The sequence below is a fragment of the Dreissena polymorpha genome, chromosome 4, assembly GCF_020536995.1.
Source record: "Dreissena polymorpha isolate Duluth1 chromosome 4, UMN_Dpol_1.0, whole genome shotgun sequence".
Classification (NCBI taxonomy): Eukaryota; Metazoa; Mollusca; class Bivalvia; order Myida; family Dreissenidae; genus Dreissena; species Dreissena polymorpha.
Window position 1 is genome coordinate 8,670,508 of NC_068358.1, and position 23,675 is coordinate 8,694,182.

The 23,675-nt window shown below is 35.0% G+C and overlaps 1 protein-coding gene across 2 annotated transcripts in view; it reads right to left on the reverse strand.

The window, feature by feature from the left end:
• Positions 1-861: 861 nt before the first annotated feature.
• Positions 862-23,675, reverse strand: part of LOC127877573 (branched-chain-amino-acid aminotransferase, cytosolic-like) — a 32,512-nt gene continuing 9,698 nt past the window's right edge. The window contains exons 1-11 of one of the 2 annotated variants that reach the window (XM_052423549.1): positions 19,262-19,339; positions 16,758-16,838; positions 15,608-15,808; positions 13,935-14,045; positions 13,229-13,357; positions 12,449-12,609; positions 10,636-10,778; positions 8,524-8,609; positions 7,223-7,291; positions 6,845-6,988; positions 862-3,315 (exon numbers count right to left, since the gene is read on the reverse strand). In XM_052423549.1, the coding sequence (XP_052279509.1) occupies positions 3,274-3,315; positions 6,845-6,988; positions 7,223-7,291; positions 8,524-8,609; positions 10,636-10,778; positions 12,449-12,609; positions 13,229-13,357; positions 13,935-14,045; positions 15,608-15,808; positions 16,758-16,838; positions 19,262-19,282 (1,188 nt within the window). In that variant the 5' untranslated portion in view covers positions 19,283-19,339 and the 3' untranslated portion in view covers positions 862-3,273. Of the gene's footprint in view, positions 3,316-6,844; positions 6,989-7,222; positions 7,292-8,523; positions 8,610-10,635; positions 10,779-12,448; positions 12,610-13,228; positions 13,358-13,934; positions 14,046-15,607; positions 15,809-16,757; positions 16,839-19,261; positions 19,340-23,675 lie in introns of those variants that run through there. The other variant, XM_052423550.1, reaches the window with a different exon arrangement.

Here is a 23,675-nt window from a genome sequence, read left to right on the forward strand (position 1 = left end):
TAAACACAGAGTTTGGTTTTGGACATGGATAACATGTAACATGTAATGCAACTTTGGTCATTATTGAAAGTGATAAGTTAAGAATTACATAGTCAACTCAGACTGGGATTTATTTTAAAGGGACTTGTTCACAGATTGTTGGCCCAACATGGGCTCAAACCACTAAACTTTGGATTAAAAGGCTACCACATTATCCATTTCCAGTCATTTGTAACTGCCATATTTAAAAAACTTGACTCAATTATTACATTGTCTAAATATGTATTGCACAAGATTGTTTTCTAATCAAAATTTATAATATCAGTTGCTATAATAATAGTATGAAAGTCAAATTTGTATCAACAGCTACAGGCTAAGTTCCTACTGTCCCCTCTAGCAAATAAGCATTACTTTAAGTACTATATTTGTCAAAGACTGTCACTAAAAAAAACTGCACTTAGATGACGTGGTTAACACACAGCCTGCTATTATGTACAGTATTGAATTGACTACAGTGGATTACTAGCAGTCAGAGGTATCTACCATATTTAAGGCTGAAAACAGGATACTTGTTTGAGTATAAGTATTAACGCATCACGTACTGAGAAAACTTGGCATAATGCATGTGAGTAAAGTGTTGTCCCAGATTAGCCTGTGCAGTCTGCACAGGCTAATCAGGGACGACACTTTCTGCTTTTATTACATTTTTCGTTTAAATGAAGTCTCTTTTTTGCAAAAATCTAATTTAGGCGGAAATTGTCGCCCCTAATTAGCCTGTGTGGACTACACAGGCTAATCTGGGACGAAACTTTACGCACATGCTTTATGCCCAGTTTTCTTAGAAAGCGACTCAAGTTCGTGTGAAAATAACTAAACAGCAACTACGAGTTATTTTTCTTTTATTTTAATCTAAATTGAATGTTATTCCATTCAATTTTTACACAAGGTTATACATAAGAAAACAACAACACAATTTTAATTTCAGGAGCATTAAAAAATCCGTACTGAAAAGTTACATGTCTAAAGGTAACAAAAACTTAGCCATTCAGATACAGAAATGATATGCACAAAATTGTGGAACTACATATTTTTCGAGAGATCTACCCAGTATGTAAAGACAAGTTAAAAACAAGATGTGTTTGTGAAACACTATGTCCCCGTATATGACGTTTGACCTTGAAGGATGACCCTTCACCACTCAAAATGTGCAGCTCCATGAGATACACATGCATGTCAAATATAAAATTGCTAGCTTCAATATTGCAGAAGTGACATTACATGAGCAATTTTGACCCATATATTTGACCATGAAGGATGACCTTGACCTTTCACCACTCAAAATGTGCAGCTCCATGAGATACACATGCATGCCAAATGTCAAGTTGCTATCTTGAATATTGAAATATTGCAAGTGTACATTAAATGAGCGATTTTGACCCATATATTTGACCTTTGACATTGAAGGATGACCTTGACCTTTCACCACTCAAAATGTGCAGCTCCATGAGATACCGGTACATATGCATGCCAAATATCAAGTTGCTATATTCAATATTGCAAAAGTTATTGCAAATGTTAAAGTTGGCGCAAACCAACAGACCAACCAACCAACCAACAGACAGGGCAAAAACAATATGTCCCCCACTACTATAGTGGGGGACATAACAAAAGCTTTATGATGTACATGCGTACATACATGAATAAATAAAAACGAGATTTAAACGACACATACAACAGTATGGCATAACGAGATTAGTTAAGTATCATAAACCATAAATCCTGAAAAAGAATTTCTTATAACAAGACAAATCTGAATATAAACAAAATACAAAACAACAAGGTTTCTAAAAAGTCCAAAACAATGTGCAAGCCATTTCTAGGGCCTTTTAGCAAGTGGTTTAAACATATAAACCTAAATGTTAAAACAAGGGCTGTTTGTAAAACATGCATGCCCCCCATATGGGCTGTCCGTTGTACTGGCAGCCATTGTGTGAATATGACTTTTGACACTGTGACCTTGACCTTTGACCTAGTGACCTGAAAATCAATAGGGGTCATCTGCAAGTCACGATCAATGTACCTATGAAGTGTCATGATCCTAGGCAAAAGCGTTCTTTAGTTATCATCCGAAAATCATTATACTATTTTGGGTCATCGTGACCTTGACCTTTAACCTTGTGACCTCAAAATCAATAGGGGTTATCTGCGAGTCATGATCAATCTACCTATGAAGTTTCATGATCCTAGACATATGCGTTCTTGAGTTATCATCCGAAAAATCATTTTACTATTTCAGGTCACCGTGACCTTGACCTTTGACCTAGTGACCTGAAAATCAATAGGGGTCATCTGCGAGTCATGATCAATCTACCTATAAAGTTTCATGATCCTAGGCATATGCGTTCTTGAATTATCTGAAAATCATTTTACTATTTCGGGTCACCATGACCTTGACCTTTGACCTAGTGACCTCAAAATCAATAGAGGTCATCTGCGAGCCATGATCAATCTACCCATGAAGTTTCATGATCCTAGGCGTATGCGTTCTTGAGTTATCATCCGGAAACCATTTTACTATTTCGGGTCACCGTGACCTTTGACCTAGTGACCTCAAAATCAATAGGGGTCATCTGCGAGTCATGATCAATCTACCCATGAAGTTTCATGATCCTAGGCGTATGCGTTCTTGAGTTATCATCCGGAAACCATTTTACTATTGGGTCACCGTGACCTTGACCTTTGACCTAGTGACCTCAAAATCAATAGGGGTCATCTGCAAGTCATGATCAATGTACCTATGAAGTTTCATGATTCTAGGCCCAAGCGTTCTTGAATTATTGTCTGACAACCACCTGGTGGACCGACCGACCGACCTACCGACTGACCGACCGACATGAGCAAAGCAATATACCCCCTCTTCTTCAAAGGGGGGGGGGGGGCATAATAATGGGTATTGATGTGTTAAAATTTCAGAAAATAATCATTTAGAACTTGCTTTAGACATCATTTATACAATTAAAAATGTACCATAACCAACTGCAGGTATTTGCATTTGTGCCTTCACAAAATCCAAGTGATATGAATAAAAACTGTTCAAAATCTCACATAAAAAAATGTAAAAATCATGAAAAAGGAACTGCAAAACATATTTACAAGAAAGAAAAACACATTTAAGTTTCAATACCAGCAAACGAATTTAATACTTCTATCACAAAGATTTTGGTAATTACATGTAAATCAACACAATTAAACTATTTCTGCAAGCCCTCTTGGAATGCCTAGCTATTATCTGCCTCACTCTACAAGCTCCACCCAGTCACTTGGCGTCCTGCCATACTGTAATGAGAATTGAAAATAATGCTGGATATATCGGTATACAGGCGTGTGTATCTGGAAGCGTCAAAGGTCAATAAGCCATGAGAATCAATATATGAGGACCTGGGAGGTATTTCTTAGGAACGTTCAAACATCATATGTAAGTGTAGAACGTAAGCATTGTAGCATTTCTATAAAAAAAAAATACTTATTATTTCATGTAAAATTACATATTCTTCTATTCTTGTGTAATTCAGGACTTTTTAGAAAATATGGCGGCCTTTTTACCAATATTTTGGAGACGGCACGTGTCCTAAAATGTATAGGAGTAGGATAATAGAGATAAATGATATAAGAGATTCTCAAATAGACCAAATATATAACTTTTAACAAGACGCAATTGTTTATGCGCATGATTTGATAAGTGTTGTGTTCTTAGAAAACTGGGCATAATGCATGAGCGTAAAGTGTCGTCCCAGATTAGCTTGTGCAGTTCGCACAGGCTAATCAGGGACGACACTTTCTGCTTTAACTAGAAATTCGGTAAAAAGGGACTTCCTTTAAACGAAAAAATACCATTTAAGCGGTAAGTGTTGTCCCTGATTAGCCAGACTGCACAGGCTAATCTGGAATGACACTTTACGCACATGCATTTTGCCCAATGTTCACAGAACAAGACACATTTGATATACCGGTAATACAATATTTCAACATGTGTCAGCTAATCTGTCTCTTTTTGACTGCTTCCATGTTTGAAGTACGCTCTAAAATCCATGTTTACAGACAATATGTTCAAATACTCTCCATTAGGTCTACGCCTTTATCCGACTTATTTTATCAAAGTACCCATGCATAGGAACTTATTTTTATGGCTACGTTTGGTTTATAAAATCCACTTAATTTTGGTCAGTAAAGCAGGGAATAATCTACATGTGCGTCCCGCGTCTATAACGCACAAATATCGAAATAGACGCATCGTTTTAAAATATGTGCGTTCACTCGGACTCAGTGGACGCATTGCTGAACTGTATCCGTTAACGCATACGCGAATCCTGATAGGTACGAACCATCTTGTGTACAAGTCAAAAGTGTAGCAATGAGGGCTTAGTTTAACCGAATGAGGCTTGAAGACTCCAGCAAGTCTTTTGATTGGCTCTAGTCGAGCCGCTGATGTATAATACGAACCAATTAGAATTGACCATTAAAAATAGAAGGTGTTATGATATTTTCACGAGTCCCCTGATGAAAACCTGCTTTAACTTTGTGTAACTTAGTCATAAATAATAAAGAAAAAATGCCTCCGAAATAAGGTGTTGAAGCTTAATTATCCAAAACAAACAAATCTAAACTTTAATAATGGTAGGTAAACAGCTCGCAATTTGGACGTTAACAATAATATTATCAAGCTCGCAATTCGGATGTTAACAATAATATTATCATCGATTTGAATCAAGTTGAAAAGTTATAACAGATTACATTCATGTAACAGATAATGTTATAGCCTATGTGAAGGCAAACAAGATAGTGATAACTCTGAATTTGTTTTTTTTGTTGGTTTCAACAAGTTTTTGATATTATTAAAAGTTTAATGCAAGTATAGTTATTGAGCTAGTGTGATTAAGACATATTTTCTTCACTACTTGGTATCTTTCAAAATTTGGGACCCATTCTTTTTCAAGGTGGACTCATTAATTTTGGTCTGGGACTCATTGGTCTAAAATCTGCGAGTTCAGGGACCCATAGATAGTAAATTCTAGATTATTCCCTGGTAAAGTTAGGGATTGTACCAGAAAAGGCTTCCAGGTATGTCTGCCTGCACACCATATTTTGTGAATAGGCAGGTAAATTACATGCAGTCCTTGATAAAGATTACACTTGGGACCAGTTAGATCAAGGTCAAGGTCACTGTAGCACAAAACCTCCATTAAAACTCAAGATATTGAGAAAAAACTATTATATTTTCTCTACTTTTAGTCACTTTTAGTCACAGTGACCTTGAACTTAACCAGACCAGCCACATGTTAATTGCCTACCCTTTTAATTTTAGCACTATACCTCAAAACTTAAGTTTTTATGCACATATCATTTGTCTATTTTAAGTAACAGTGACTTTGAATAGCCCCAATTCATGGATTCTGAGTATTACTTTAATCCCGGGTGAAGAAATCAAGCAGAAGCTGTTTTGATATTTTTAGAAACATTTAAATTGACCCTCACATCACTGGCCCCAAATATAATCCAGAGTTAGTTTAATCCTGTTTATTTTAGCTTTAATGTATCAAAAGCCTGAGGCTTATTTGAAATGCTCTCAAGACCCTTTCCAGGGACTAGAACCAGCGCTTGGTGTCTATATGGGAGATCTCGAGAGCACTCCCACAGTGGGGATCAAACCCGTGATCTCTTGGTTGCAAGGTGGACACCATATCCAATAACCCACCACGACCTTTTATACTTCAGAGTAAGGTCTCTATGCAAGCTTTCTAAATGTAAAGTTTGATCAAGATCATCAATGTTAACTAAATATTTCGACCTATTTGATGCAACTCTATAGCCTGCCTGCCAACCTACCAAATCCCAATTTAATATACAAACCTTTTATTTAAAGTAAACTTTGCAAATAAAACAAATGTAAAACAAAAGTGTCAATGGTCAAAGCCAATCATTGTTTATAACAGCAAAGAACTGGGTCATTGTTTTTTTTTTGCTTTGTTGGTTGACACATTAAATATGGATCAGTGTGGCATGTTGTTTCACATAGGTGACAGCAGTAATTGGAAGTACATGTATATAAAAATCTAGAAATATATATTGTATTGTTCCATGAAGAAACTCCTTTAATTCTTTAAGTTACATGTTCACCTATACTTTAAATTGAACAACATTTAACCAATCATTCAGAAATTAAACAGGGCATAAGCAATGACAAGAATTCCAGAAATCTGTAAATCCTGATAAAAAGGTTATGGTTTTTATACTGTGCACTTACCCATAATGCCTATTATAAGCTTATGAAGTTTCATTGAATACCTTTTCTACTTCCGTGTTTATCATACCCACAAAAAAGCTGCACAGACTGCTGATCAGAAGGACAAGTGGACTATGGCATAACTATGGACAAGTGGACTATGGCATAACTATGGACAAGTGGACTATGGCATAACTATGGACAAGTGGACTATGGCATAAGTATATGCCTTCAATTTTGGGCATTCAAATTGAGTTATAAATGCTAAAACACTTTGCATGTCTCTCTGCATGAAAAACTTGCTTAATAAAGCATGTCTTTATCCTACTCTTATAATATTTTATTTCTGGGAAAACCAAGCTTTATGCAGGTGTGTAAGGTATCATTGCAGATTTGCCTGAACAATCTGCAAGGGCTTACCAGGGATAATACTTTCCCACTAGACTGGATTTTTCTTTAAAAGATACCAATCTTTAAACGAACAATTCCAGAAAAGCAGAACGTGCTATTATACTGTGTTTACTGTACAGGCTAATGTAAGGTGATACTTTATTCACATGCATTAAGCCCAAATAGCATTTATACCTGTATATCAAGGAGCTCTTTCATGCATCTATTGGTCACTGCCGGATTGTTCATGGTTGGTATCTTCAGCATTTCATTCTTGTAGAACAATCCGTCTATTGGACTCACAACGCATGCTGTCCCAGCACCAAACATTTCGAGGAGCTACAGAAGAAGTAATAAAGAACAACAGACATGCTTTTGTGCTGGGGGTAAATATATGCAATTATATGCAAAATTTAGATATATTTTAAACCTTTAAGAAGAAAAGAGGGGGGATTCAGCATGAACAGTGGCAATCAATAAACAAATATAATACATTTATTGAGATGAAAGTATAAGCATAACAATAATTATCCTAATATATAATGTTAAACATTATCTAAATTGCGGTCTCACCCTATTTTCATTGAGTGCTTTGGTGACCTCCTTCATCGTGTATTTTCTCTCAGTCACTTTAAATTCTCCCTGGAATTGTACATACCTGTCATGTCACTTAATGAAGCCTGAGTGATTATTACAGAGTACTTAAACATTTCAGAAGCAAAGTCAAAATGGCTATGTACAAACAGCATAAAACCAGAACAGCCTGCGAGTTACTCTAGGTTTGGAAATGAAGCCTTTAATACTTGAATACAGTAAGAAAGGCCTTTAATTAAATTAAATTTTTTAAGGGACTACAAATGCGTAAAAATATGTATCTAAGTGGTAAAGGGTTAAACATTTACTAACTACAATGCATACAACTTGACTATTCACTATATAGATTCAAACATGTAAATGCCTGATGCAGCAACATACTTACAACAAGAGATGTGTTTGTCAAAAACACAATGCCCCCAACTGCGCCGCTTTGATACATGTTTTTTTACCTTTGACCTTGAAGTATGACATTGACCTTTTACCACTCAAAATGTGCAGCTGCATGAGATACACAAGCATGCCAAATATCAAGTTGCTATGTGAAGGGACACAGAAGTTATGAGCATTTTTCGAAACCTTAATGTGAAACCTAAATGCAAAGAATGACTGAAGGACAGACGGACGGATGGTCCGATCACTATATGCCCTCCTTTGGAGGCATAAAAAGGAAATACTATTTATCTATAACACACACTGATAACTGTTTACTGGTACATAAATTTACCAGTATATTTAATTTATTCACAAGGGTATACCAGTACTTATATTCAACATGGTATACTATATGCTGTATATGGTGATTTAAAAACGGTTATACATGGTTTCAAACTGTTTTTTTTTAGTAATTGTCACTTTTTTACTGTGAAATGAGATTGTAAGTTTTATGTTATTCTCATAAAATTATTCATTTTTACACTGTTATAATTTAAAAGCACTAAATAAACATGTTGTTTTTTTTATTTTGTGATTCTTGAGTGTATTCAAACATTGATCATAAAAAATTCATATGTGCCACTCATGAAAATATTTATTTCTCTGATCGCTGATAGAATTAAAATCGAAAAAACATTGTATATTGAAACAAACTAATATCCTTTAATTCATAAAATGTACACATGAAATTTCTTCTAAAATGTTCACTTGAAGAGAGATTATACTTTGAACTCCAAGCTTGTCATTAGCAACAAAAACAACCTGATTTCAATGTCACACATTTTGGATTATTTCCTTGCAGTTCTTTATTAACAACCACAACAAAATAACATTAAAAAATTTACCCATTTTTTACTGAGCTCTAAGAGACTTTTCCGCGTGACTCCTGGCAATACAAGCCCGTCTAGGGGAGCAGTCACTAACTCCTTTTCTAAATTAAGAAATAAAGCAATAAGAAACATCATAAATAATACTAAGAGATTATTTTTTTACTATCAAATCTTTTCAGATGAAATTAAATTAAAACATCTAAAAGTTGAAAAGCTGTCGATTTCATTTTGGAGACACAACTACGGCAGTTTCTACTATGGTTGTGATACTTAAATGCAAACACCAGGCTTCAGGTTTGACCTATGTAATGCGAAAATGTGTCTTATGCAATATGTGGCCAGTGTAGCTCCAGGCCAGCCTTACATTTTGCACAGGCTGGTCAGAAGCTACCCTGTCTGTTTATGAGAACATGAAACCTTTTGAAACAGTGTAGCTCCTATACAGACTTCAAAATGGCGCAAGTAGGTCAGGATCTACTCCGGCCTTATATGAAAAATCGTCCCCTCCCGGCGAAAATGGCCAACCTCAGTTTTGGCACGAAAACGGATTTTGACATTTTCGCAGTGGTAAAAACGGCCTGCTTCTCCCGCGAAGAATTCCAAGGTCCTATCCAATCGGCTTACAAAGTTATACCCATGTAAATGTGTGCGAAAATTTCCAAAGTAAATTGTAAAAAAGTCAGCGGCGGATGAACAAATATGAGAAAAGCTTGAGTCATAGCTCGAGTTAGACAATTTCCTCATATTGACAACAGAAAATGTCACACGTCACTTTAAACATTATGAAACATGAAGGGATATTTAAAAGTTATTATGCAAAGTTTTAGCTTCATTCTGTAATTTAAAAAAGAAAAGAAGTTTTTTCCTTCTCCTAAAAACTTGTAAATATTGAGTTTGGCCATTTTCGCGGGGAGGGGACGATATTACCCACCTATGAACAACAGAACCAAAGGTGTACTGCAGAAGAATAAAAGTATTATATTCAACAAATATTTAATTTCTCAGCAAATAATTATGACAATCTTTTGATAATTGAAAATATTTCCGACAGAGAATGTGTATGTACATATTAAAACCTTAGATTTATTTCAGGGGGATAACCTATTAAGCCAGTCCTGTATCTTCTGCAAAGAGGCTGCCTATACAAGATTCCAGAGGTCACTTGTGAATTATTTATAGAATCCAACTAAATATATTGACCTCCCACATCCAGGTTTGAGAAAAAGTATGGAAGTTTGATATTTAGTATGTAAAATAAAAGAATATCATCTAAGCTCAAGCGACCATCCTGGTCATAACAGTTCATCCAAAACGTTTGGCATAGGACCACCTTATCAACACATGAATGCAATACTTATCAACACATGAATGCAATAATTTGAATAATTAGCCCTCAGTTTGGAAAAAAATAATAAACCATACCTGTCTACAAATGTTTGTTAGAGGACTATATACTATTTGCAATATCCAAAGAAGGAAAACTGTCCCTCCTGGTGGCCAACAACAAAGCTTATTAGAAATTGTCTCGTATAGTAATGAAAGGCTGAGATATCATAAGAACTAAATATTGTGACCAAGTTTCATAAAGATTGGACAATTAATGTTACTTATAGAGTTTTAACAAGGTTTTACTATAGTCATATATGGTCCTTGTCCCCTGTTTTGCAATGTTTTTCAAGGAACCAGAACCATTTTGAAACTTGGTACCAGATAAGAACAAATGGTGTGACTAAGTTTCATCAAGATTGGATTATAAATGTGTTTTCTAGATAATTAACAACCATTTATTAAAGTTGACCTAGTTACCTAGTTTTGACCGCAATTGAGCAAGTTTCAAACTTAGCCAAGTAATAATTGGGACATACTACTAACCAAGTTTCATGAAGATCTGAAGGTAAATGTGGCCTCTAGAGTGTTAACAAGGTAAATGTGTTTGTTGTATGCACACTGCAGACAAAAGGGGCTCAAAAAAGTTCACTATATGCAGATTATAGTAATGTAATAGTCAAATTATCTTAAAAGCATTCAAAGAGAGGAAATCAGCTGAGAGGAGACAAAATCACACCCCTGTCTACAGTAAATCTGGCTAAAAAAAGTATTCAGCCATTGTGAGCTGTAACTCTTGACCTCCATGTTCGTTGACCCAGAAGGTGAACAGGTTCATGGCTCCAACCTCTGTAAGCTGATGGTCATCTCCGAACAACCAAAGCACCTGCTGGCAACCATGACTTGCAGCTATTGTCTGCGTGTACAATGTTGGCGCATAATTACTGGAAAACCAAGAGCCCTCTCGTTATAAATTTATCCATAGCCAAAAGCTTACCAGGTGGGCATTTGAAACCTTACACCTTTTTTTCAGTACTTTTGTATCGCAACATGTAAAGGCCATAAGAAATGTGTATAGCTAACTATGTACATAATTTCTTTTTTTGCTGGAAAGATTTTTGGTTTGTTCACAAACAATAATTTACCTGTGTATTTGTTTATAATTAGTGTGCAATATGGACATTATAAATATTGAAATCTATATAACCAGCATCATCCGCAAATGGACAAGGGCTGTTTGTAAAACATGCATGCCCGCCATATGGGCTGTCCGTTGTAGTGGCAGCCATTGTGTGAATACGATTTTTGTCACTGTGACCTTGATCTTTGACCTAGTGACCTGAAAATCAATAGGGGTCATCTGCGGGTCACGATCAATGTACCTATGAAGTGTCATGATCCTAGACAGAAGCGTTCTTGAGTTATCATCCGAAAATCATTTTACTATTTCGGGTCACCGTGACAATGACCTTTGACCTTGTGACCTCAAAATCAGTCAGGGTCATCTGCAAGTCATGATCAATCTACCTATGAAGTTTCATGATCCTAAGCATATGCGTTCTTGAGTTATCCGGAAACCATTTTACTATTTCGGGTCACCGTGACCTTGACCTTTGACCTAGTGACCTCAAAATCCCTTGGGGTTATCTGCGAGTCATGATCAATGTACCTATGAAGTTTCATGATCCTAGGCCCAAGCGTTCTTGAGTTATCGTCTGACAACCATCTGGTGGACGGACCGACAGACCGACCCACAGACCGACATGAGCAAAGCAATATACCCCCACTTCTTCGAAGGGGGGCATAATAATATTAAGCCACAAGTTGCCAGAATACCTCCAGCCCAGCCTGCACATTTGCAGGAACTGATCAGGAGCTATCCTGTCAAATTTTGAGACCACAAAACCTTGTGGGATACTCGATCCTTTCAATGCATAGTGAAATGTATTTTGCCTACAGTATTCAACATATGATAAGATTCTTATATGATAGATACAAACATACTGGATAATATGTACATTGAAATACTTTCTAAAATTAATATTTTTGTCATTTAACTTTTTGCTTTGAAAGATTGCAGGGTCAATATTATTTGCCTCTGTCAATCTTTGAAGAGTGACATTAAATTCTTGTATAGTATAATACAACCAAATATAACTCCTTGAAAGACAAACAAGAATCACAATTTAACTTTCTCTGAACAAAATGTATGTACATGTCCTTTTTCATACTTAATACTATGTACAACATAAAGTTTGTTTCAAGAAATTACATATTACATTATTTTAAATTTTAAAACATACAAATCGGAAAAATTAAATGAGCCGAGTTCAGAGAAAACTGGGCATAATGCATGTGGGTAAAGTGTCGTCCCAGATTAGCCTGTGCAATCCACACAGGCTGATCAGGGACAACACTTTCTGCTTTCATGACATTTTTCGTTTGAATGAAGTCTCTCCTTAGCAAAAATCCAATTTAGACGGGAAGTGTCTTCCCTGATAAGCCTGTGCAGTCTGCACAGGCTAATCTGGGATGATACTTTACGCACATGCATTATGCCCAGTTTTCTCAGAACACGACTCAAATAAACCACAATTCTACAAGTGCCACTAACCAGCCCATCTTGAAGCCCCCACTGCCTCCAGGCCAGGACCTCACGTATTGGGGGTCAGCCAGTAGCTTCACAGGGGCCAAACCCGTGGCATAGTACGGGCCCACAGGCCCAATAATAACAAACAGTTTGGCAGTCGTTGAAATTGCTACACCCAAGGTAGGCTGCAAGCAATAGATAATATACTGGTATAAAAACCATAGTATATGATGTCTACAAGTCATTTGCTAAAATAAAAATTGAGAGACAAAACATTGAATACCAGTAAATGTTCTTGAACACAAAACACAAATATACTAAATATATGTGCAATAGTCAAGTAAGCAATACACTCAATTTTATATGGTACTTTCATAATTAAATTATTTTAATTCTTATTTTAAGAGCAAGTGAAATGAACAAGACACAACATGCCAGATCAATTCTCATGTTATTTGATTTAAATGTAAAGATTGTAAGATTGTGAGTTACATTAATTTAAACAAGATGTGTTTTTGAAACACTATATCCCCCCCCCCCCCCCCAATATATTTGACCTTTGACCTTGAAGGATGACCTTGATCTTTCACCACTCAAAATGTGCAGCTCCATGAGATACACATGCATGCCAAATATTAAGTTGCTATCTTCAATATGGCAAATGTTATGGCCAATGTTAAAGTTTGAACATACCAAACAAACCAACAATCAGGCAGGGCAAAAACAATATGTCCACCAGTATAGACTGGGGGATATCAAAATTTCAAAATTCAACCAACAGCCCTAGGAGAAGCCCATCCTTACTTCCGTTGCAATATAGGTAGGTCGAACATAGAGAGAGCTGGGTTGCTCCTTAGATGCCTTGGGGACCCAGTCGACATCTATCGAGATCAGCTTCTTTATCAACTCCACCAGCTCCCGTCCTTCAAAAGTCTGCTCACAGAGAACAGTGTATGATGAAAGTGCTTAAACAGGGACATGGTGCAAAATTACCTTGGGGATATAAAAATATATATTTATTATATTTATTTTAATGTTTTTATTTTTACTTTTTGTTTCAGTTTTTTTGCAGTGTTTCAGAGTATTTCAATTTAGCTGTTTATTTAGACCTCACCATGTCCTATAACATTTTTTTATTCCTGCGTTGAACTACAATCGATTTTCCATACATATTGTTTTCCCAATTAGCATTATTGCATGACTAAATTCTCAGATATTCAATAACAAGAATTGAAGATATATTTTTTTCCAAACAATTCCCATGTGTACCAATTAACCAAATAATGCGTTGCTGATCAGGGGCATTGAACTTCAAATAAGAAATGTGAATCCATATGCATCTAAAAACAAATGTTACCATTATACCAGATACAAGTTGACAAACAGCAAATTCAATATACTCTTTTAACAGTTAGGCAGTCAGTTCAAAAGACATCACAAAAGATCCTCAAACTGCATGAATGTTATTGTAAAACTTATCTAAGGATACCTTGAAAAATAAATATCTTACTGGCAGAGCAGATCGCTCAGCGCTGGTCAGCATTCTCTTCATGTTTTCCATTGGTCGGAACAATCGAATCCGATTGTCAACACCACGGAAAGCCTTCATTCCCTCGAACAACTGAAAAAAACACAGCATTTTTTTACGACGATCATTCACTGAACTAATTTAATAATCAAAATGCAAGTATTACTTGCACAGAAAGTCATGAAGTAATAAATAGAATACAGAACAGGAAAATGTTTTTAAATGAATTTCAAGAGAAACTGGAAAGTCCCTTTTTAACAATATCATACTTGGTATCTAATTGTTGGGTATTAGAGACTTCTTCATTTTAGGTCTTTTATGGTTCAATTTTAGTTAAACTTAAAAATATACACTTTTTGTTTCTCTTTATTGCAAAACAAAATGAACACATAATTTCCAAAAATATTAACATTCATTCTAAAAAAAAAGATTTAATAACATAAACATGAATCGCCAGTTTCGTCAATATGAAAACTACAACTTCCAATATTATATGGATGGTGAATTAACATCCGACTTTCAAAATTATAAAAGTTAGATCTGCAGATAAATAAAACAAATTATCCATAATATTCAATGTTCAATTATGAGATTAAAATTAAATGTATCTTCGAACAGTTAAAGCAAAAACATCTTAGTACTTGCATTATTTTGGTAAATTTCATTTTCACAGTTTCTACAAAAAAGATCAATTTAATCATTATAACCACAGTTTAATGCCGACGCAAACAACACCTCCCTAATTGTCTCAATAGGAGAACAACAATGAAATCAATAATCTTGGGTTCTCTTCTCTAATTGATTACAACTCGAGCCTTTCCTGTCAAGGTTTGAGATCTTCATTAACAGTTTATTAGAAATTAACATTCATATCACATAGGGTAAATACTACAATCATGTCTCTGTAATAAAGGCTGTTAGAGTAGACCACCCTTGATTAAGAAGAGGTGTCAGTAATGACATGCCATAATCGCCTTCCAGAAACCATATTTAAAACATGTGATAATAATGAAACTCATACTGGTGTTCATCACATTGTTATCCTAACAGGCTGTCCGGTTAGCGCAGTGGTTATTACACACGCTTGTAACCTTCGCAATGTAGGTGCAATGCTTGTCCCTGGAAGCATGTGAGTTTAGTTGGTGTTCAACATATCAGACAGGTGGAGTTCCTGCATGTTCTGTGCCCCCTTCACCCAACAATATAAGACTACATCAGAGTTGAACATTTTTCAGAAATCTTCAAAGTTCTCAACTTTTGTGAGTCTAGTTAGCAAAATAAGTAGATGCTGGGACAAACTCCTGGTCCTCACATTATGCAGCCTCACAAGGACCTCATAAACATATAAATACAACCATTGGACATCCTTTAAATTACAATAATAGTTTGATTTAACTAAAAAAACAATACAAGTTTGTTTGATGTTGATTTTTTTAACCCTTTGCATGCTGGGAAATTTGTCGTCTGCTAAAATGTCTTCTGCTGAATTTCTAAATTTAGCATTTTCTTCGATTTTTTTCAAAGAATATTATCGGAATAGCAAACAGTTTGGATCCTGATGAGACGCCACGTTCTGTGGCGTCTCATCTGGATCCAAACTGTTTGCAAAGGCCTTCAAAATTCGGTTACCGCACTGAAAGGGTTAAATCTAGTACCTCTACTGCATAATGCAGACACTTTGCTGCTGGGTGAATCTGGAAATTCTTCATTGGACAAATGCGTGGCTTTTCCCATCCTTTAGATTCAGACCAGTCAACTTCTAGCATGTGATCTGAAAAGTGATGGCCAAATTTCAACTTGGACACATCTGGCTTTGCAGCTGGAGATTTTGTTCTTGTAATTTCAACATCTTTAGCCTGAAATGATACATTAAACAGATTTGTAATTAACTCAAATATAAAAACAGTATATTCTCCTCAAAAGTCATTAATCTAGCCATGGTCATGAGGCCTGCTTATGTAGGTTTATTTAAACCAAACTAACTGTTGTATGTACTGCTTGCCAAGTAAAAATATGTTTGTAGTTAGCTAACTTAAGGCCCTCGCTCTTTGTGCATGTGCAACAATTTTTTAGACACTGTTTTCTGCTAACAGGTATTTTATCAGGTTTACAATCTCATGCAGTCTTACAGTTGTTGTCCAGATTGGACAAACATAAATATGCTGAGATGTGTCCTTATAAACAATAGAATATGAAAATTTTGCCTTTTTTAAGAAGTTACATTTTTTTAAATTTAAAGAACTGCAAAAAAACAGATTTAGTTCAGGGCTTTTTTTCCTTCTTTGGGACCCGCCAAAAATTGGCCCTTTCCCCTCGGATTTTTTTCCCCCTCAGCAGATAAATTGTCCCCCAGACTTCAATTTTTTCCCCTAAAAAAAAAATAAAAATATTTTTTTTTAATATTATTTTATACTTTAAATACATAAGTTAACCTGATCAAGTGTAGAAAATATAACATATTGCATAATTAAATTATCTGTTGCCTTGAATATGTTTTAAAAACAACAAAATATGTTAAATTGATTATTTAAGACTTTCCTTATTTTCCCCCAAATCCAACGTTTCGCATGATTTTTTTCCCCAAAATCAGGCATTTCGCGTGATTTTATTTCCCCTCAAAGAGGCCAGGCCCTTTCACCCAAATCAGATAAAAATCAGATTAAAACCCCTGTAGTTGAAATTGGCTGTCAAAAGGATTTCATAACCGATCCCAATTGAAGTCCAGAGCTCTACCATCAGAGCTTTCAAATATTTTTGTTCAACAAAAAATGTCTTCATGAATTAAAAGTGACATCAAGAACTGACCTTAAATGAGGATGTTGATGCAGTGACGTATGATCGTGCAGCAACATATCTAGCTGTCTGTTGAACAGCACAACAAGCAACCTGAGAATAAAAGAAAATACAATATAGAAAATGAAGTCCAAATCATGACTTGGTTTTTCTTAACAAAAAGCTAACCAACTGATATTTATGCTAGCTTTTCACTAAAATATGAATATCATAGTTTGTGAAAGCTCATATTTGAAACGAGTAAAATAATACACAGAAGTGATAACAGGGCCCTCGTTTGGCTGTTTTTGAGGCCGAAATTTGACCCCATTCCCCCCTTTAAATAGCATACTTTTTCAGCTTAAAATTCCCCCCTCCAAAAAAAAAGTAATAATAATTTATTTTTAACTTTTATACTTATGTTGCCAGCTGGTATCGTGCTAAAAACCTTTAATTTAATGTGTATTTATGTAAATTACATTAAACAAGGGACAAAATTGTCACAAAACCAGGTTTTCATTGTGAAAAAAAATCTGATAAAGGGAGAAAACTCAAACTGAACTTTTGAAATGAACAAACAAAATTAACCCCCTTTGTAAGTTTTTTTTTTTTTTTAATCTATTTTTAGTCGTGGCGACCTTGACATTGGAGATATTGACGTGATTCTTTCGTGCGACACACCGTACCATGATGGTGAACAAATGTGCCAAATGATTTTAAAATCTCACAATGAATGACATAGTTATGGCCAGGAAAAGCTCATTTATGGCCATTTTTGACCTTTGAACTCAAAGTGTGACCTTGACCTTGGAGATATCGACGTAATTATTTCGCGCGACACACCGTCCAATGATGGTGAACAAATGTGCCAAATGATTTTAAAATCTGACAATGAACAACATAGTTATGGCCCGGACAAGCTTGTTCCGCCCGCCAGCCCGCCAGCCCGCCCGCATTCGCCAATCTAATAACCAGTTTTTTCCTTCGGAAAACCTGGTTAAATATAGCAATATTAAGTGTTAAATGATTGGTGAAAAGATCATCTGAAATTTCCCTTTTCGCCCAAAACGATGTGAAATTCTCCCCTCTTAGGGCCCCGGCCCCAATCCCCAAAGTGTAGCAAGGCCCCTGGATACATAAATCTCATACTATAAATAATGTCAGTTAGGCGGATCGAGGCCAAATTAACACAGATGCATAGAAGCCCAGTTTAACAACGACAGGTTCTAGGAAGATAGCGACAACTAGTGCAGTGCCTAAGTCTGCAACTGCCCTAAATTGGCCACCCAAACAAAATTACCTGGTAGCACTTAAGAAAATATGATTATCTTTTGAATTTCTATCAATACTAAGTATTTTACTAATATCATGGCAGTCATATTACCAACTCACAATTTTCCTGGAATAGCTGGTTAACCAGTGTCATTGTGCACATAATCCAGGGATGTAAACTAACGCTTTACAATTGGTTGCCCAAATGGGCAACCATCTTTTGTAGTTTGGTTGAGTAACAAGCCCTGTACCATTTACATGTAGTGTCATGTGTATATAATACTTTGTTTAAACAAAATAATAGATAATTAAACAACAACATTGCTAACATAAAAAAAATTCTTTGTATTATGTCTTAATATGAGTCTAACTAAAAGCATTCGATTGGCTTAATAAATAAATGTTATTTATCTTATTATTAATTCACAATGGCAAATATTATTAAATATTTAATTGCACTGAATTGTTTCAAACTAACAAAAGCAAGTTGCCAGATTGGACTTCTGACATTAGAATTTGAATTGCATGGGCCAAAATCTACTGGCCCTGGGCTCACGGGCAACCACTAATTTCTATCCCTGTACTCCTCTTATACCAGTAACATACAACTACACTAAATAAACTGAATCAGAGGTATAAGGGTGAATGGTCATTGAAAAGATTTTGTGACCAATTGAAACACACATCATAGAATCTGCCACCCTTGGATTTGTAGTCCAGTTCACTACCAATAAACAGAACAGAACAGTATATTTATTTTGACTTAAGCATAACAAGTTTATCGTCACATACAAATAGTTTTACAGACATGCGCGGTGAATATACATAATTACAGTGTACAAATTACATACATCAATTAATAATTCACTTATCACTGGAGGAATAAAGCTACTAGGCATTTAAAAGCAAGGCTACGATCTGGGTCATAATCAAAATCTAAGTCATACTCATATACTGTATGTCTTTGATAGCTAAAAAGTAATCCAGTTATAAAGGAAAGCATATTTGATCAGATGTGATATATTACTGAATGAACTTATAATTTTTCGTCATGAACTGTTTGAATCTAGTAGATTTGAAATCAGATGTATGGTGTCTTCTCAAGGGCAAGAAACCAAACATAAAGTACCATTTATTATATATCGACTTTCCATCAAACTGTTATTTAACGTTGGAAATCTATTTAGTATGATGACAACTAAGATACTTTATTTGATTTGTGTCATTAAGTTACCATTTTATGATATGCATTCATTGTAACTTACAGATAGTTTGTTTAATGTCATTTTCTCCCAACCTTAAATGTTTATTTACGCAAATGTAAACAATCTGCCCGATTGTCACAATCGTGATACATCGGCTATCTCGGATTCCTCCGTAAGATAGGCCTCGTGGCTAACGGTCGCCATATTGCCTTGTATTACTACTTTACTACCCAAAAGGTTGTCAGTCTATTGTTATGAGGCTATATACATGCGCGTTGAACTAGCGCCAAACTTTTTACCGAAACTTTGATATTAAGAGCACTATTAACGTTCATTTGTGTTGCAATTTGACCTATTATCCAAGTGATTTACTTTTCCATTATTATTTAATCACCCTATCAACCAATTTTTAAGATGAAATTACGGTGTTTACAAAACCAACCAAACCGAAAGTGAAACTGGATGCATTTTGTTTCGCGATGTAAACATTAAATATTTGTTCAGTTTGAGGAAGCGAATCGATAATAGACGTTGGAATATGTATGCAATACAGACTATCATTGCCGATTGTAGTACTGGCTAAAAAATACCTTTTATGACAGGTCATGTATAGAACGTTAATCAAATAGTGACCATAAATCACTACAAATGTCTGGGTTGTTCATTAACCCATTTATGCCCAGTGGACTCTCCCATCCTTCTAAATTGGATCAATTTGTTTCCAAAAGTAGGGGTGTCTGGTATATTTATTTCTATATTTAGAATATTTCTTACAGAAATTCCTTTAAGCAAACAGCGCAGACCCAGATGAGACGCCGCATTATGCGGCGTCTCATCTGGGTCTACGCTGTTTGCAATGTCCTTTTTTTCAGGACGCTAGGCATGAATGGGTTAATATTTCACGTTTCTGATCTAATTGCCTGTATCTAGTTGTAATTACCATGATATTGATAAAATTAAAACGATTTTTTCATAAATTAACATTACATGTTTTATTTTTATCATTTAGGGAATATATAATTGTATCATTATCATCATTAAATATTCTGAAAATGATCTAAATTATCATGATTACTTTAAAGTAGAATTTTTAAATTTTACTCATTATTTTTAATGAATTTGCACATTTGCTTGATTCAAAATAAAATGTAATAATAAGGGTTTCAGTTGTTAGTTTTAACCCATTTTTAGTTCGATTAAATTTAAAGTACTAACTACGTACATGTATGTGAAATGCTCTTGAGTTCGTTTCCTGGGCCTAGAACCAGTACTTGGGTGTTCTCTTGGAGATTTCTTAAGAATGCTCCCACACTGGGGATCAAACCAGTGACCTCCAGATCATTAGGTGGACACCACATCCATTACACATCAGCGACCTTTAATTAGTAAATTACTTTAGTATTGCAGCATTATACAATGTAATGTTGCTACATATTTTTGGAAAATGATTAATGTGCAGTACTAAATAAATCTAAATGCATACAATTTTAATTGTGTATATTGTGTGATTATTAGTTACAAATTCCCTTTTTACAGGTATACTGGATTATGAAAGACTGATAAACATAAAATTGACAACTCATCTCCCCAACGATACTTTGTGTGGCTCATTCTCAGAACAAACCCATAGTCAGTGAGAAAACTACAGTGTAAAAAGACCACTTGATTGTGACAATTATGGCTGACCAAGCAAATGTTATCATTTAAAATAAAGAAAACTTCCAGTTCAATATACATTTTATACCAATTATGACATTGGCCAACACAGAAAACAATTATAAGGTTGATTTTCCCAAAATTGACTGTTACAATTGGATACTGTTTTAAGCTTCACTCTACTTTGTCTGAAAATAAAAGTCCTAAATGATGTAATAGAAACATACATATTTAATTTTTAGTTTTACAAGGATTTATATATACATACATATATATTATAATATCTTTTTATCAATGGTCAATCAATTTAAGTTTAACTAATATATACATACACATTTTATACATGTGTATGCTTTGATTTTTTTCTATTGAAGCCAAATTAATATCCCATTAGATAGATAGATAATATCACAGCAGTATTCCTATTTTGTCTGCAAGTACTGCAGAAATCATGGATTATTATTTTACTGAGTCAGTCTTAATCTTTATATTATAACTGTTAAAACAGATTAAGATGTGCATTATACAACTGAGGATGCATCAAGATTAAAAAATGGTACATGTATAAATTAATAAACAATCAATAACAATCAGAAACTGTGCATTTTTTTCAGTATTGTGTGAAAGGATTTGAAGTAATGATGTGTTTTTGAAATATGATTTATGTGAATTTGAATAAATATATAAAATTTAGTGATTTTCTCAGACAAAAACTGTTAATTACATACTAAAGTATTCAGAATGTATTATTGTAATATTCATTCGAATTTTTTAGTACAAAAAGCACTTTTCCCTGGCATTTGTATTTATAGTAATTGCATATTTTATCATTCTGACAGCATTTATAAACTGTGTTCATGCAAGCATGAACACGGTTTCATTTTTTGAGTATTTAAACAAGAGGGCTATGATGGCTGTGTATCACTCCACTGCTGAAAAAAAAGGCTGAAACAAATTTCTCTGCATGTGCAAATACTTAAATATAGGTCCTATTTAAGCACATGTACACTTTTGTGACCTTCTGGGCTGGGTCAAATTTAACCCCAGGGGCATAATTTGAGAAAACTTTGTAGAGGACTACTATATCTCACTACATACAAAATGTGGTAGCCCTAGGTCCTAGAGTTAAGGACAAGAATATTTTTAAAGTTTTCACAAAATAAGCAAGATATAAGCGTATGTAATGTTCAATTTTGTGACATGCGGGTCAGGATCAAATTTGACCCAAAGGGCATAATTTGAACAAACTTGGTAGAGGTCTATAAGATGTTACTGCATACCAAATTTGGTAGCCATAGTCCAAATGGTTTTCGACAAGAAGATTTTTTAAAGATTTCACAAAATAGGCGCTTTAAAAGCGTTTATTCAATTTTGTGACCCCCCGGGGCAGGGTCAAAGTTGACCCCAGAGTCATTATTTGAACAAATTTGGTAGTGGTTTATTAGATGTCACTAGGCCACGACTTTTATATTTCTTGGTTTACAAAACCGCCGACCCTAATTTTTGGAAAATAGGGAAAAAAATAAAATCGGAAATTCGTCTTTTTTTTTAATATTTTATTCCCGACCGCACTGCAAAATGAGCGAAATGAGAAAAAAAAAACGATCCGGTTTGAGTACGGTTGCGAATAAAATCAAGTAAGTACAATCAACGATTGGTTCACATATATTGCAGAGATCGGGATATTTTTAAATGTGACACATTATGTACCAGTCCTTTTATGGGCACTTCTCAAAATTTATTTCGGGTAAAAATTACAGACAATAAGAAAATCAGCGTCAGTCAAATGTCGACCCCATCAAAATTTATTTCCGTGTCTGTGACGCAACTATATTGTTTAACATGTTAATTATATTAAACAAACCCGATAGTATTTGATAATAAGTATAAATAATCCAATAAAACACTGCCATTATTTACGATATATGTGTTTAGGAATTTTGTAAACACATCCGCCATAGTTTATAGGAACTGTACAGAAAGTTTGGAAATCGGAACAAATCGGTATATCTCGGAAAATCATTGATAAATGTATTTGTCGTTTCAATGCTTAGGGCCGAGTAATTTCGGCAAATCGGAACTCAACTTGTGTAAAACACTAGCTCAATTAACCGTTAAACTCCGCCTCCGTTCTCTGCAAAAGATTCGCAGGCGGAGCTATGCACGTACTTTTATTAAATTGGAGGATTGCAATTGAGAAACAAACACACGATTGGTTCGGCATGTTGATTGCTAGACAAAGGAAGCCAATTTTTTCGGCGCGAAATTTGTCGCTTTATTGCTTCCGACAGAAAGCGGCTTTCCTTTGATGACGTCAAACTGTCAATTCACACAGACTGCACATTTTCGGAAGACTTTAACTGACTCCTTGTTTACAATTCCAGTTAAAAAAACACTTGCTAACATTAAACTTTGGATTAAATTATCAAAATAAAGCAAAAGCGAAGTTGACAAATATGATTAAATTAATTCGCGTCAGTTCAAATAAGACGTTTTGCGTTGTAAATCAACGAGTTTTCATGACAACAACAACTTTGACAAACATAACCGCGACGACGCATGGATCGATCTACCTCGATTATTTTTTTCATGTACGATCTCATAAGTCGAGTAAGAGCAAACACATACCGGGTAATTTGTGTATGAGTAGTTTACGGGCATCGCATTGCGTAATGGTGCGCATCCAATTATGGAAATGAAGCGCAGTTTTTCGTTTTAATGGGAGAAGAACGCATGTCATGTAATGGAGTGTTTAAAATTGCCTGATGTTACATAAGGTGCTGTTAGGACTCATTTCATTTGAAGATATAGATGTGTT